At 56.4% G+C, this 16,275-nt stretch overlaps 1 protein-coding gene across 3 annotated transcripts in view; it reads left to right on the top strand.

Annotated features, from left to right (window-relative positions):
- Window positions 1-15,359, top strand: part of GRIK5 (glutamate ionotropic receptor kainate type subunit 5) — a 51,828-nt gene extending 36,469 nt beyond the window's left edge. For 2 of the 3 annotated variants that reach the window (XM_060130444.1, XM_060130443.1), the window contains exons 13-20: window positions 2,182-2,298; window positions 2,468-2,577; window positions 2,991-3,164; window positions 7,490-7,655; window positions 8,202-8,427; window positions 10,254-10,382; window positions 10,477-10,598; window positions 14,369-15,359. In XM_060130444.1, coding sequence (XP_059986427.1) covers window positions 2,182-2,298; window positions 2,468-2,577; window positions 2,991-3,164; window positions 7,490-7,655; window positions 8,202-8,427; window positions 10,254-10,382; window positions 10,477-10,598; window positions 14,369-14,797 — 1,473 coding nt within the window. In that variant the 3' untranslated portion in view covers window positions 14,798-15,359. The remainder of the gene's footprint in view (window positions 1-2,181; window positions 2,299-2,467; window positions 2,578-2,990; window positions 3,165-7,489; window positions 7,656-8,201; window positions 8,428-10,253; window positions 10,383-10,476; window positions 10,599-14,368) is intronic. The other variant, XM_060130445.1, reaches the window with a different exon arrangement.
- The last annotated feature ends 916 nt before the right edge of the window (window positions 15,360-16,275 follow it).

Raw genomic sequence — 16,275 nt, 5'->3', positions numbered from 1 at the left:
TCCTGTATTAGCTAACATTGTTCACAACGATTCACATATTAGTCACGAGAGTGGCAAGTGCACAAGAAAGGAGAAAACCGGGAATTCCCTGGTGGTCCAGTGGTTGGGACTCTGCTCTTTCACTGCCGAGGGCGCGGGTTCGATCCCTGGTTGGGGAACTAAGATCCCACAAGCCGTGGGGTGTGGCCAAAAAAAAAGGGGGGGGGAACCACTCCTTACTCTCAACACCCAGGAATTCCCAGGGGTATGCTCTGAATCCAGTGCGTTCTGGGCCCCTGCCACACATGGCCGCCTCTGGATTCTGCCTTGGGGACGTGCCATCTCTCTCTCACCCTGCCGTAGTTGCTTCATCTATGCTGTCTCTCTCTACTCTTGGTTAATCTTCTGGGTCTGTCCTCTTTCCCTGACATCGAATTGCCTTTCAGATCTCTTCTCTCCTAGACCCTGGATTTCATTTTGGGTCCACGTGATCTCTCCCTGACCTTGGTTTTCTTTTCAGCCTGTGCCACGTCTCTTTGCAGTATCTTTGGGGCCTGTGCCCTCTCTCCCCACCCCAGTTCTGTCCTAGTCTGTATTACCTCATGTGGTCTCAGTCTCAGCCCCTTGGGGGGTGAGTGTGTCCCTCCTCCCAGGCCAGTGATCCAGGACCTTGACTCTTATTTCAGCCCCAGGGGGAGGACTCTACTTGAATTTGGAGTCAGTGCTGGGGCCCGGTTGAGCCCTGGGCGATGGAATCAGTATGCCTGGAAGGAGCGTCCTGGGAGCCGGGTTCCAAATCCAGGAGACAACTCGCTCCCCTCCCGCCCAGTTTTACAGAGGACCAAACTGAGGCCCAGAGACATGGAAGCAAGCGCCTGCCCCTGGTCACCCAGTGAGCTTGGGGCAGAGCCAGGGCTCTCTACTCCCACCCGCGGCCCTTCCCAGCACCCTGCCCCCTCTGTCATGTATGTGCACACGTGAGCCCACGTGTTTGGGTGTGTGCACTGTGCCTCTAGGGAATGCCCCCCACGATGTCATCACTCCTCCCTACACTCGCGTGCAGGGCACGGGTTTGTCTGCCTGAGTCCACGTGGACAGTATGTCACTGGGTCAGCCTGTGTCTGGGCACGCATGTGTGGATATGGCATGGTGTGCACATGGTGGTGTAGACCTGACCGGGTACAGTGCTCACGTGTGCAGTGTGTGTGTGTGTGTGTGTGTGTGTGTGAGAAGTGCCAGGTTTTTTCCCAGCCTGTGTCCTGCCCACAGCTAACGACTGGCTGATGTGCACTTGGCCAAGAGCGAGACGGCCTCTTTGGATCAGGCATTCCAGTGTGTCAGCGAGACCCCAACACACACCCTTTTCTCCGCCATACCCCACCCACTGCCCACCCTTCACCACTTCAGACCTGGACCCCAGCCACCCCTCCCCGACTCAAGACCACGTGCAGCTTCTCCTGAGGTCGTTACCTCAACTGAGCCGGGCGTGGTCCTGTGTGTCAGGGGTGGCTTCATGCACACATCTAGGTCCCTGGTGTCTGCCAGGGGCAGGAGAGTGGAGGTCATGTCTCTGCTTTATGGTCCCCAGCCCCTGCCTTTCCTCCCTAGTGCCTTTGCCTCTCTGAGCCTCAGTTTCCCCTTCTATAAAATGGGCCTAGTAGTGGCCCTCAGGGAGCTGTTAAGAGGATTATACAAGATAATCTATATAAAGTGAAATCTAGCATGGAGCCTGGCACACAGTAAGCGCTTGATAAATATTCCCTGTTAATTGTTCATACAGAAGAGAAAACCAAAGCTCCAAGAGGGTCCTGAGTGGGTCAGCGTCCAGGCATCTCAGCTCCAATCTCAGGCTCTCTCTTCAAGACCCCGGCATGGTGGGAGTGGTGGGGGTCAGCGGTAGGTTTTATAAAGCAGGGTCTTAATGATGAACTTGACTGGGGAGTGGGAGAGATTGGATGAGGCAGGGCAGCCGGGCAGGAAGGAGGCCACAGGAGCCGCTTACAGCAGATGTGAGATGACAAGGGTCCAGCTGGAGGCCCGAGGTGCACTCTTGGAGCCAGTCCCCTGGCTCCTTCTGCTGTCCTCTCTCTTTGCCTCTCTCTCACCTTCTGATATTCTAAGTCGCTCCCTCAGTGCGTTCTCTCTAACTGCCCATCTGTCTCCCTGGCCCGCCCATCTACCCCCGCCCCGCTTCCCCTCCAGCAGAAGGCAGACCTGGCTGTGGCTGCGTTCACCATCACAGCTGAGCGGGAGAAGGTCATCGACTTTTCCAAACCCTTCATGACCCTGGGAATCAGCATCCTCTACCGTGTGCACATGGTACGGTTCCCCTGGAGGTGGGGGTGGGGGCTGGTGCTGGGGCCGGACACCCAAGGGAGGCAGAGGCTGTGGGCTGGACCTCGGATGGGCCGGTGGGGCTCATGGGCCCTGGGGCTGGGCGAGGGGCTCAGGTCTGTGTGGCTCCGGCTCTCATTCCGTCTCCCACCAGGGCCGCAAGCCTGGCTACTTTTCCTTCCTGGACCCCTTCTCCCCTGCTGTGTGGCTCTTCATGCTTCTGGCCTACCTGGCTGTCAGCTGCGTCCTGTTCCTGGCCGCCAGGTGAGTCCACTACCTGCTGCCTGGGAAGGAGAGGGCGGGGAGGAAGCACGAGCTGGGGTCTCCATGCCTGACCTTTCTGTTGTCTGTCTGGACCATCCTCGGCCTCCACTTGGGGCCTTGGATTCCCTGCACCCTCCCTTCTCCCTTTCTGGCCCTGTCTCTGTATTTCCTTCTTGTGGTTCTGACTTTTGCTCCGTGGTTCTCTCTGGGTCTCTCCCCTTCCCATTCTTTCTGTCCCCCTCCCCTTTTGCCTGCACTGTCTCTGTTTCTCTGTGTGTGTGTGTGTGTCTCTCTCTGTCCATCTCTGTCTATCTTCCCCTCCGTTTTTGTCCCCCCATCTCTTCTGATCACGGTGGCTCTCTCTTTCCTCTGTTCCTCTCCTTTTTCTCCCCATTCCCCGTGTCTCTCCACAGGCTGAGCCCCTACGAGTGGTATAACCCGCACCCGTGCCTGCGGGCACGTCCCCACATCCTGGAGAATCAGTACACGCTGGGCAACAGCCTCTGGTTCCCCGTGGGGGGCTTCATGCAGCAGGGCTCGGAGATCATGCCCCGGGCGCTGTCCACACGCTGCGTCAGCGGAGTCTGGTGAGAGGCTGCCTGTCTGCCCCAGCCGGGGCTGACGGAGGTGGGGAGGAGGGCGGGGGGGTTCTGAGGCCTGGGCCCATTCCTGTGTCCCACACAAGCTGTGTGACAGGGAATGGGGTGGGGGCAGCTGAGCCCCAGCTCTGCCACTCACTGGCTGTGTGACCTTGGGTCTCCATGCCTCAGTCTCCTCATCTGATAAATGGGGATAAAAATGCCCATGTCTCAGGTTGTAAGGATTCGGTGTGGCTAAGGGATGGGAAAGTGCTTCTGCTGACCTGAGGGGTTATAATCAGGACAGTATTGGCATTGTTACTGCTGTCTCGGACATTGCCCGGGCAATCACAGAGACACTGGAATCCTTGAGCCAGGACAGCCTTCACTGTCCAGACGTTGAGGCTGAGGCCCCGGACAGGGATACCTGCTCCCTCAAAGTCCCACGTGGATCCCGTAACTTTTGTTTTTGGCCACACCTCGCATGGCTTGTGGGATGTTAGTTCCTTGACCAGGGATTGAACTCGGACCCTCAGCAGTGAACGCACCAAGTCCCAACCACTGGACTGCCGGGGAATTACCCAGACCCAGTAACTTATTTTGAACGGAACTTATTTTGCCCCCAAGACAAGCTCCAAGAACCTATGTGTCAGAGAGCAGACACTGACAACTGGTGGTGTCTGGCCCATAGTTTAAAAGATTTTGAATTAGTTGGCATTTAAAAATTGGGTAAATTCACTTACAAATTCAGATTCCTCTTTTTGTTTTGTTTTGGCCACGCTGCGCGGCTTGTGGGATCTTTGTTCCGGGGCACAGCAGTGAAAGCCCGGAATCCTAACCACTAGGCCACCAGGAAACTCCCCAAATTCAGATTTCTCACTTTTCTCAAAGATTTGGGAGATCTGGTAGTGCTCGGCTGGCGTTCCCACCTGGCGTCGATGCCTGTTCCACTGGCCTCAGTCCTCTCTCCCTCCTTCAGTCACTTTTTTTTTTTAATTTTTTTTTTTTTGACTGCATTGGGTCTTTGTTGCTGCATGTGGGCTTTCTCTAGTTGCAGCGAGCGGGGGCTACTCTTCACTGCGGTGCGCGGGCTTCTCATCGCGGTGGCTTCTCTTGTTGCGGAGCACAGGCTCTAGGCGCGCAGGCTTCAGTAGTTGTGGTGCACGGACTCAGTAGTTGTGGCTCGAGGGCTCTAGAGTGCAGGCTCAGTAGTTGTGACACATGGGCTTAGTTGCTCCGCGGCCTGTGGGATCTTCCCCGACCGGGGCTCGAACCCGTGTCCCCTGCATTGGCAGGCAGATTCTTAACCACTGCGCCACCAGGAAAGTCCTCCTTCAGTCACTTTCTGGCCTGGCTTCCATAAGCACTCACATTTGCCACCCTATCTTTGAAATAGCATCTGGGCTTAGTTGCAGTTCATATAACTCTTCTCAGCTCCTTTTCCTCATTAGAACCACAGAAAGCCGAGGAGCATGCTTAGGATAAGGAATATTCTCTGGTTTTATGGATTAGAAGATCGAGACCCAGAGAGAGGAAGTGGTTTGCTAAAGAGCATGCATTTGGCTAGAGGCAGGGCTGGGCTGAGCCAGCCTCCCGCCCCAGTGCCACCCACCCCGTAGGCCCTGGGTGCCTCTCCAGGGCAAACTGAGGCATGGGGCCTCCTCCCCATCAGTCAGGATCTATGCTCAGTGGTCATTCAGCAAGAGGTGCTTCTCAGGCCCTTCCATGTGCCAGGCACTCAGGCAGGTGGAAAATCAGTCCTCAAGAGGCAAAGGAACTGAGAATAAACAGATAAATAAACACAAGGACATCATATTTTATGCCAAGAATATGTCCCGAAGATATTGTTTGATTCAAAACTTGTTCGTTCAGGACTAGCCATAACGGTGGCAGGTTTTTCTCTTTCCCAGCTAAGCGAGGCTAACTACCATCTGGCAGTTGTTTGCAATTTGCTTGGTCCATTGGCTTTGAAACTTTTTGTTTGTTTGTTTTGGTTGCACCAGGTCTTAGATGTACCTGGCGGACTCCTTAGTTGCGGCTCCAGAGCTCCTTAGTTGCAGCATGTGGGCTCCTAAGTTGCAGCACGTGGGCTCCTTAGTTGCAGCGGGGCTTTGAAACGTTCTTTTTCTTTTCTTTTTTTTTTTTTGGTGGTATGTGGGCCTCTTACTGTCGTGGCCTCTCCCGTTGCGGAGCACAGACTCCAGACGCGCAGCCTCAGCGGCCATGGCTCATGGAACCAGCTGCTCTGCGGCACGTGGGATCCTCCTGGACCGGGGCACGAACCCGCGTCCCCTGCATCGGCAGGCGGACTCTCAACCACTGTGCCACCAGGGAAGCCCCTACGTTTTTTTTTCTTTAATTTTTAAAATTTTCTGGATGTGCCGCATGGCATGTAGGATCTTAGTTCCCCCACCAGGGATCGAAACCGTGCCCCCTGCAGTAGAAGCTCGGAGTCCTAACCACTGGACCGCCAGGGAGATCCCTAAACTTTTGAATCTTGATGATTTTTTTTTTTTAACATTTTGAAATTGGCATCATGTCAGGAGTTATACCCTGTATTCATTTCCTGTTGCTGCTGCAACAAATTACCACAAACTTCGTGGCTTAAAAACAACATAAATTTATTCTCTTATAGTTCTGGAGGTCAGAAGTGCAAAATAGATATGACTGTGCTAAAATCAGGCTGTTGGCAGGGCCAGTTCTTCTGGAGGCTTTGGGGGAGAATCCATTTCCTTGCCTTTTCCAGCTTTTAGAAGCTGCCTGCGTTCCTGGGCTTGTGACCCCTTCCTCCATCTTCAAAGCCAACAGCATAACGTCTTCAAATCTCTCTCTCTGACTCTGACCTCCTTCTTCCGCATAAGGACCCTTGTGATTCCATGGGCCCAACAAGATAATCCAGGCTAATCTCCCCATCTCAAGACTCTTAACTTAATCATATCTGCAAAGACCCTTTTACCCTGTGAGGGAACATATTCACAAGTTCCAGGGATGAGCATGTAGACATCTTTGGGGGGCAAGCCTTTCTTCTGCCTACCACACACCCCGACTAAACTTTATTAACATTTTTAATATAATGATGTATCAGATGTATGTAAACTGCGCTATTGAAGAACCAAACAGGGTGCAGTGAAAGAGAACAGTAGAGAATGAGGGTGCTCGGGAAGGGCCCCTCTGAGGAGGTACCATCTAGGCTGTTTCATCTGAAGGTGCAAACAGAGGCATGCCTGCCAAAGAGAGGGAGGCGCATTCCAGCCGGGCACGAGAGGGAGGCATGTGTGAGGAGGTGGCTGAGAGGGCGTGAAGGGACCTGCTGTGAAAAATCTGGCCGAGTCCCCCAGTCAGGTGGGGGACCAGTGACCAACTCTCTACAGCCCATCCCTTCTGCTCCTCAGTCAGGGACCCTCTTCCCCAGCTGGGCGTTCTCTGCCCCTTCCCATCGCTGTCACCCAGGAAGCCCACAGTCATGTCCCCTCTCTCACCTTTGACCCCTTTGACCTCAGGCTCACTCTTGTCTCCACCCCGAGTCTTCCCCCACATTCAGTCATTCAACAGATGTTTCTTAATCTCCAGATGTGACCTCGGCCTGGTGATTCAGCAAGCCAGGGCTGGTGGTAGGGCGGTGGGGGTGGGTGCCAGTGCTCTAGGGACTTGGCTGCCCCCTGAATAGCAGCAGCTCGGCCAGAACTCCCCTCCTGGGCCCCTCATCTCATGTCCACACAGGCCATAGCCTCCTGCCGCCACACCCAAGGGCTTGCCATGGTTCAGGACAGCTCTGCCTTGGAAATCAACGTTTCTTTTCTTTTAATTTATTTATTTATTTATTTTTGGCTGCGCTGGGTCTTCGTTGCTGCGCGCGGGTTTTCCCTAGTTGCGGCGAGCGGGGGCTACTCTTCGTTGCGGTGCATGGGCTTCTCATCGCGGTGGCTTCTCTTGTTGCGGAGCACGGGCTCTAGGCACGTGGGCTTCAGTAGTTGTGGCACGCGGGCTCAGGAGTTGTGGCTCGCGGGGTCTAGAGCACAGGCTCAGTAGTTGTGACGCACGGGAATTAGTTGCTCCATGGCATGTGGAATCTTCCCGGGCCAGGGCTCGAACCCGTGTCCCCTGCATTGGCAGGCGGATTCTTAACCACTGAGCCACCAGGGAAGCCCTCTGAAAGCAATTTTAAACCCAAGGAATCTGGCTCCAGATTCCATGCTCCCAGCCCCTCCACTAGTCAGCAGTCAGCCTTCTAGATGCTGGGGTCACTGAGGGGGCACCACCAGTGGGGCGCATGGCCACAGGGGCAGGGGGGCAGTGGCGGCTCCAGCCTGTAGCTCACCCCTCCCCCCCCCCAGGTGGGCCTTCACCTTGATCATCATCTCCTCCTACACGGCCAACCTGGCTGCCTTCCTCACCGTGCAGCGCATGGAGGTGCCTGTGGAGTCGGCCGACGACCTGGCGGACCAGACCAACATTGAGTATGGTACCATCCACGCTGGCTCCACCATGACCTTCTTTCAGGTGGGGCCCCCGGAGCCACCCAGGCTTGGTTTCGGGATCCCCGCTGTGCACAGCAGCGCAGGGTAGGGCAGTGCATTCCTCAGAAGGTTCCCGCGGGGCCGTAGGAAGTAAGCTGTCCTGTTTGGCTTGGACGCAGGTCTCCCTGAAGCAGGCTGGGCGCTGGGTGTATATGGTTGAGCACCTGCTCCCAGCTTCTCTGAATAAGGCCTGGGAACACTGGAAGACAGGGCTGGTGTCAAGCCGAGCTGAGGCCCAGGGGTGGAAGAGAGAAAAAGGGTTGAAGAGCAGGCTGTGGCTGCGTCTTCCCAAGCCTTCGGTCCTCAGGGTCCTCGCTGGGCTGGTGGGTGTGGGGTTGGCTTGGATCTGGCCCTGAGCAGTCTGTCTGTCTTGTGCATCTCCTCTGTCTTTGGCTCTTCCTGTCCTCCTCTGGTCTCCCCGCTCTCTCGGGTTGAGGGAGACTTTCTAGAGGGCAGGGGACAGGGCTCAGGGGAAAGGCAGGAGTGGAAAGACCCTCACCCGTCTTCCCCTCATGCGCCCTCTGTCCAGAATTCACGGTACCAGACGTACCAGCGTATGTGGAACTACATGCAGTCGAAGCAGCCCAGTGTGTTTGTCAAGAGCACAGAGGAGGGCATCGCCCGCGTCCTCAACTCCCGCTATGCCTTCCTGCTCGAGTCCACCATGAATGAGTACCACCGGCGTCTCAACTGCAACCTCACCCAGATCGGGGGTCTCCTCGACACCAAGGGCTACGGCATCGGCATGCCGCTGGGTATGGCGTCAGTGGGGTGGGGTGGGAGGCCGTGGGTCCCCAGGCAGCTGAAACCAAGCTGTGTGAGCAGGCCAGGGAGTAGGCCAGGCCCTTCCCGAGCAGGCTGGGTGTGCTGTGTGTGGCCTCCTAGCTGTGTGGCCTTGGGAAGGTGATGCCACCTTCCTGAGCCTCTGCACCCTCCACCTGCATATGAACAGGCCTAGGAACGATCAGCTCCAGCCCTGGAGGGCTGTTGGGAGAACCCGGTGATACTGTGCACAAGTCAGTGCGCGTGAGCCGTGAGGCGCATTCCCTGCCTTCCCCCATTGGTCCGAGGGCCCCTCGAGGGTGAGGACCTGGGTTTATTTACTTCATATTCTCTGCACCAAACCCACAGCCTGGCTCAGAGCAGGTGGTCCAGCAACATAATGGATGTTGCTGGATCGGTGGAAGGGAGGGAGAGAGGGAAGGAGGGAGGGAGGAAGAATGATGGATGGATCTGCTAGGGAGACTTGGACATGCTTTTCCAGGGCTTGGTGCTGGAAACTCACCACCAATTTTGCCACCAAATTTTGGCATTTCGGCTTTTAAACCCACCTATATTCTGATGACCACTGCATTTCTTAGCTATGACTACATAACAAATTACCCCAAATCTTAGCAGCTTTGTGGTAGGGTCGGTGCTGTATCAGGGAAGCAGTATAGCCTGGTGCTTTGAGGGACAGGCTCTGGAGTCCCAACAACCTGGATTCAAATCCCAGCTTCCTCCCTGACTCAGGCAAGAGTGTCACCTGCTTCATGCAGATAATGAGGGTGGTAACACGTGCCTCACAGCATTATTGTGAGACTTAAATACGCTTCTGTGGACCAAGGGTCTGGCACATAGTAGGTGCCTGGTAAATACCAAGCACCCCACTTGCCTGCATCCCTAGTTCCTGGCACCTGGTAGATGCTCAAGAACTATAGTAGTAAATGAAGAAATGAGTAGAGGGTAGGATATGGGTGGGGTGTGTGGGGCCCAAGGATGGTTTAAGGGGAGGATCTGAGGGTAGAGAGGAGAGAGGTGATCCAGGGTTGGGGCCACGCAGAGGAGAGGTGTGGCTGGGGGTTCGTTCACTTGGCAGATCTGATGTCCTACTGTGTGCCGGGACTGCTCTGGGTGCTGGGATGCCACAGCGGGGAGCTAGCTGCTCAGCCCTCACCTCCAGCCGTCTACTAGGGGTGCAGACAGACAGTAAACACATAGCTTTATAATGTGATGTCAAGCAGTGTCAACTGCTCTGAAGTAAATAAGGGGAAGAGATGGACAGGGAGTGGGGTGCTTGCTGTCATTTTAAATAGAGTTAGAGAAGAGCCCCTGAGGCACCCTGTGAGCAGAGTCCTGAGGAAGTGAGGGAAGGAATATTCCAGGCAGAGGCAAAGGTCCTAAGGGAGCCCCAGGTGGTGGGACCAGTGAATGCAGAATGTTGTTGAACATTTGAAGATTTTTTTTTCTAGCTGCAGACAGAGCTGTTGGAGAGTTTTAAGCACCAGAGAGGCGTGATCTCTGGCTGTGTTTCTGAAACTGTCCCTCTGGCTGCTGTGTTGAGAAGAGCCTGGCGGGGAGAGAGTGGGGGGGGCACAGGGAGAGGGGACTGGTGACAAATGTGACAAGTGGAGGCTTGGCCCAGGGGTGGTTGCAGGGGAGGTGGCGAGCAGTAGTCAGATTTGAAGGTGGACAGGGAAGATGCTGGGGATGCTGCAGAGGTGGGAGGAGAGCAGCTGCAGAGGGGAGGGAACATCTGGGGCTTGGGCCGGCAGGGCTCCAGGGTCCCGATGACCGTCCACCCCCCGTGTGCCCGGTCCAGGCTCCCCGTTCCGGGATGAGATCACACTGGCCATTCTGCAGCTTCAGGAGAACAACCGGCTGGAGATCCTGAAGCGCAAGTGGTGGGAGGGGAGCCGGTGCCCCAAGGAAGAGGACCATCGAGCTAAAGGTCAGCCACCCCTGCACGCCGTGCCCTTCCCAAAGGCCCCTTGCCACCCCTGGCCCACGCAGCCCGACCCCTGGCTCTCCCCCTCCACCCCCAGGCTTGGGCATGGAGAACATCGGCGGCATTTTTGTCGTGCTCATCTGTGGCCTCATCATTGCTGTCTTCGTGGCAGTCATGGAATTCATATGGTCCACGCGGAGATCGGCAGAGTCAGAAGAGGTGAGGGGGCTGGCGAAGGGTGTGTGGGAAGAAGTGGGACCCCAGGGGCAGGGGGTGTGAACACTATGGCATTGGGAGCCGTTACTGGAAGAATGCGAGGGTTGGGGGGCTGGGAGCTGGGGACGTGAGAGGATCGGAGCGACTCCAGGGGTCCAGGAGGTCCATAAAGAGGTGAGAGCAGGGAGCTCCCTGATGGTCCAGCGGTTAGGACTCTGCGCTGTCACTGCAGAGGGCCTAGGTTTGATCGCTGATGGGGGAAAAAACTAAGATCCCACAAGCCGCGGTGCGGCCAGAAAAAAAAAAAAAAGAGGTGAGAGCAGACGGAAGGCGGTAGAGAGGGTCCACGAACATGAGGAAGGACAGAGGGGGAAGAGGGCGCAGGCAGAGATGAGGATGCAGGGGAAGGAGTGTGGAGGGGCAGAGAGAGAAGGATATGGGGAAAGAATGAGGTGGTAAAGCAAGAAGAAATAGGAGGAGAGACAGGGGCAAGGAGAATGCAGCTGAATGCGACAGCAGGAATACAGACTTGCTGGCCGGTCTCAGCCCACACGCGGGCATGGTGGTCCCCAGCCATACTCCAGTGCTAACCCCGCGGGCCCCCGTGCTCCTCCGCGATTCCAACCTTTCCCTCTCTCTGCCAGCCTCCAGCCAACCCCCTCTCCTCCTTGCTTTGAACCCATGACCTTGCTTCTCCTGGCCTGAGAAAAGCAGAGGAGTCGGAAAGCGTGCCAAGCCCCACCTCTACATCCACCTACCCTCATGCTTTCTCCACTCGCCCCGTTAGTGACTCTAGATGAACATCCACGCTCCTCGCTAAGGCTTCTCCGCATGCGCCCTGTCTCCTCCTCTCTCGCCTTCCCAAGGACATTCCTCAGCTGTTCTCTCCTTCCCTCCGGCATCATCAGCTTTTCTCCTTCTACTGGATCAAGCCCGGCAGCATACAGATGTGCTGTCATTTCTCCCATCTTCAAGGAACCCTCTCTGGACCCCGTTTCCCCTCCTAGTCACCACCCCATTTCTCCCCTTCTGTTGTAGCCTTGACAGGGTGTGTCCCTCTGCTGTTTCCAGTTTCTGTCCTCCCATTCCTTCTTGGACACACTCCCATCCAGCTCCTGTCCCCACCTCTCTTCTGAAGCCAATCTTGCCACCAGCGACCTCCGCATCTGAAATCCAGCGCCTGAGTCTCTGGCCTCATCATCATGGGGCAGCCATGGGCTTCAGCACAGCCGATCACTCTCTCCTCACAACGCTCTCTTCCCTGCTCCTGCCTCATTTTCCTCCTACCTCTCGGGCACTGTTCTGTTGGGGCGCCCTAGGGCTCGATCCTTGGACTTCTTCTCTTCTCTTTCTCCCTTCTCTTGGTGATCCCATCCAGCCAAATGGTTTGTAAGACCATCTGTATGCTGATGACTCCTGTATTATTTATCTTTTGCCATGTAGCAAATTATCCCCCAATTTAGCAACTTAAAACAGCAAACTTCTATCAGTTCACAGTGTCCATAGGTCAGGAATCTGGGAGCAGCTTAGCTGGGTGGTTCTGGCTGCCCAGTGTCTCTGGTAAGGTCATGGTCATGATGTTGGCTGGGGCTGCTGTTGTCTGGAGGCTCGACTGGGGCTGGAGGATCCACTTCCAGGATGGCTCACTGTCTCAAAATGTACCTGTGGGGTTTTAATTTATGGAAGTGACTGAGCAGAAGAGGCCAATGCCAGTGAAAGAAGAAATTATTACTTACATTACCTGACAGGAGGGGGCCTACCACGCCACATAGGGCCACAAGGAAAGCACCAGATTTGGTCAGGAGGCAGAAGAAGGGAGAGAGAAACCTAGGGCAGAGCCTTTATTGGGGTTTCCATGAGAAGGGCAAGGCAGCTAAGGAAACGGCTTAGGACTGGGCAGTGTGCGTACTGTCAGCAGGCTCTGGACTAGAGGGGTGGTCTCTAATTGTCTGGTACCCGGCCCTGGGTTGATTTAGGGCAGGGGAAATATTGGCTTGATGTGTGAGAGTCAGATAAAGGGGGTGTATAGACTCAGGATTGGTTGGTTTTCATGTGAAAGGCAGGTTCCCAGCCCTTTGCTATCCCTAACAATTGGCTAGCTCTGGGAGGGCAGTCTCTCCCTGGCTAGCAAGATGTTTCAGATGTCAAAACATCCTAAGATAGAGAGAATAAAAATACACTCATTCACATAGCAGTTGGCAGGAGGCCTCGGTTCCTCACACAGGGACTTCTCCATAGGGCCGCTTGAGTGTCCTCACGCCGTGGCAACTGAGTTTCCCCAGAGCGAGTGATGCAAGAGAGAGTCAGGAAGAAGCCAAAATGTCAGCTGACCTAGCCTTATTCTGTTGGTCACAGAGTGAACCTCATACAAAGGCAAAGGGGACTACACAAGGGTGTGAACACCCCAGGGGCAGGATCTTGGAGGCTGCCTGCCATAACCCTCAAATGTGTATCCCTTATAGGGGCCTCTCCCTGAACCCACGGTTTGTAAATTCAGCTCCACACTTGACATCTCCACGTGGATGTCCACCAGGTAGTGTGTGACGTCATGTGGCCAACACAGAGCTCCTGCCCACCCATCAGGCAATGCCATCATTCCAGTTGCTCAGGCCAAAATATGTGGAGTCACCCTTCACTCCTCCCTCTTTCTCACGCCCTCTATCTGATCTCTGGTGACCGTAGCAGCTTCCTAGTGGGCCCCCTGCTCTTGCCCTTGGCCTCCCTACAGTCTGTTCTCTGCACAGCTCCAGAGGGATCCTGTGAAAGCACAGCAGTCCTATGCTTAAAACTCTCCAGTGGCTCCCGTCTGGCTCAGAGTAAAAGCCAAACCCTTACCGTGGCCTCTGGGCCTTACACAAGCCGGCCCCCGTTGCTCCCCTGACCTCACCTCCTCCCTCTCCCCTTTGCCTACCGCACCTTGGCCACCCTGACCTGCTCCACATTCCTCCAGCACCTCACACCTGTAACCAGCTGAACGGTCTGCCTTCCCTCCTGCCAGGCCCCACGCAGCTCATCCTGCACTGCGTTTGTCTACTTGCAGATCCTCTTCTCAATGAGTCTCCCCTAAGGACCCATCTCAAAATTCAGCATCACTCCCCACCCACACCCCCACCTATTTTCCCAATTTAATTTTTCTCCAAAGCACTCATCACCATCTAACATAAAACTTATATTTACATATTTATGTTTTGTCTCTGCACACTGGAATATAACCTCCATGAGGGCAGGGACTTCTGTCTGTTTTGTTCTCTGCTGTATCTCCAGTGCCTGAAACAGTGCCTGGAACACAGTAGGCGGTCAGCAAATACGTCTGGCAATAGTGCGTGCATGAATCAGTGGCCGAGGATGGAGAACGAGTACGAGGGAAGGACTAGAAGCAGTTATAAACTTTCGAGTGAAAAGGCAAGAGGAAGGAATAGGAAGAGAGGAGCGTGGATCGGAGGTGAAGGGCAGATTTAAGAACAAATCCAAAGAAGAATGGAGACGGGAGCGAGAAGTGGAGGAGAGACAGGAGTTGAGAGGTGGAGAGACGAGACAGGAAGAGCACGGGGAAATAAGGGAACTGTGAGGGAAGAGAATGGGAAATGAGGAAAGGGTGGAAGAGAGGAGGTGAAAGGGCTTGCAGGAAAGAGAAAGAGAGGTGAACACAGAGGTGGGGCGGGGAGAGCAGGAGGGTGTGGAGGTTTCCGAGAGGACCAGAGGGGAAAGGAGCGGCGAGGGGCGGCGGCAAGGAGGTCGCAGGCAGTGACCACCGCGCCCCGCGCCGCCCCCAGGTGTCGGTGTGCCAGGAGATGCTGCAGGAGCTGCGGCACGCGGTGTCCTGCCGCAAGACGTCGCGTTCTCGCCGGCGCCGGCGCCCGGGAGGCCCAAGCCGGGCCCTGCTGTCGCTACGCGCCGTCCGCGAGATGCGCCTCAGCAACGGCAAGCTCTACTCCGCCGGCGCGGGCGGGGATGCTGGCAGCGCGCACGGGGGCCCCCAGCGCCTCCTGGACGATCCGGGACCGCCCGGCGGGGCCCGGCCCCCCGCCCCCAACCCTTGCACCCACGTGCGTGTCTGTCAGGAGTGCCGGCGCATCCAGGCGCTGCGGGCCTCCGGAGCCGGCGGGCCCCCGCGTGGCCTGGGCGCCCCCGCTGAAGCCACCAGCCCGCCCCGGTCCCGGCCCGGCCCCGCCGGCCCCCGTGAGCTGGCCGAGCACGAGTGATCATGGGCGGGGCCGGGCGGGCGCCCGGACTGACCGCAGGGACTGGGCTCGCCCCAGGCCCCGGCCGCCCTCGCTTCCCTGGTGGGCGAGGGACGGGACTTGTGCCCCCGCGCGCCGGACGCCGCGATTTTGCCTTTGGTTCCCGGTGAAGTCTGAGGCTCGGCTCCGGAACCTGCCTGCGCCCCCTAGTGGACTCGCCAGAGGGTGCCGCGGACGCCCGCACTCCGTCCCCCACTGCGAACAAGAGGAGCGCAGGAACCGAGGACTCCAGGGGCCGAGGACTGCAGGGGCTGTTCCCGGAAGCGGAAAGCAGTTCGCGGGGAGAACCCCATCCTGGGACTGCTCGGGCTCCCCAAGACTTAACGCAGCCCTCCCCACTTCTGGAGAAGTGGGAGGCCTCTGGGCAGATGGGTGTCCCCTGGTGCCCCTCGACTCTTCTCTTTCTCTCTTTTTTTTGGGGAGAAACCTCGGAATTTCTATGAGACCCCCACAGGGAGGGGGTCAGTTGGGCCCCCATCCCTCCCCCTGCCACACCCCAGTCCCCGTTGGAATAAAAAAAGAACAAAACCCCAAAACTGGGGATACCCGGGTCTCATTTCCTAGGGGTGCGAGGGCACTGAAGGCTTGGGCTCCCCCCTCCAGGCAGTCTGCTGAGAACCACAGACTGGATAGTCACTCCTGCACTCTCTCGATTCTCCGCCCTGCCCACAGACAGCGGGTCAGCCCAGGTCCGGGCAGCTGGCCCTTCTCCACTGACCCTCTCTCAGGACAGAAGGAGGCTGTGACAGAGACCCTGAGACAGATGGAGAGAGATACAGGGGTCTGGAGAGGCGGGGACACCAGGAAAAGGAGACATAGACAGAAACCAGATGGGGCTGGGGGAGGGGAGGGTGAGTGAACAGTTCAGTGTGGTGGTGCCTGGGTGGCCCGTATGGTGGCAAGTGTGTGCCTGGGCCAGGGTAATTTGTCATGACTTTGTAGTCATGTGCATGTGTGTATGTGTGTACATCCGTGAACCCACCTTCAGCTGTGTGACTGTGACCCTGTGTTTCTGCTGAGAACGTACCTCCTCAGCCCCAAGAGAGGAAGTGAGAAATCCCAGTCGGGGGGGAGGGAGGAGGTGGGGCGGGGTAGGCTGACGGCTGGTTGAGCGGGGAGAAGGGTGGGTCTGCTTTCTGTCCACGCCCTCCCCCGCCCCACTGGAGGTTTCTGTGGAAACTGCAGCTGAGAAAGGACAAGTGAAGGTCACACAGCCAGAACCAAAACGAGGCCAAATGGAAGGGGGAGAGATGGAGAGGTGGAGAGAAAGAAAGAGATGGGGAGAGGATGGCGGAGAGACAGAAAGGGAAGAGACAGAGATGGGGTAGAGATGGGGAGAGACTATGGGGGGGCTCAGAGAGAGATGGAGAAATAGGGCAAAGGGGGAGACACAGGGAGACATACCATGATGAGGTGGGAGAAGGGTGAGACAGAATGGA

The sequence above is a fragment of the Lagenorhynchus albirostris genome, chromosome 19, assembly GCF_949774975.1.
Source record: "Lagenorhynchus albirostris chromosome 19, mLagAlb1.1, whole genome shotgun sequence".
In the NCBI taxonomy this organism is placed as follows: Eukaryota; Metazoa; Chordata; class Mammalia; order Artiodactyla; family Delphinidae; genus Lagenorhynchus; species Lagenorhynchus albirostris.
Note: the sequence above shows the minus strand (reverse complement) of the source record. Positions and strands in the feature narration are given on the sequence as shown.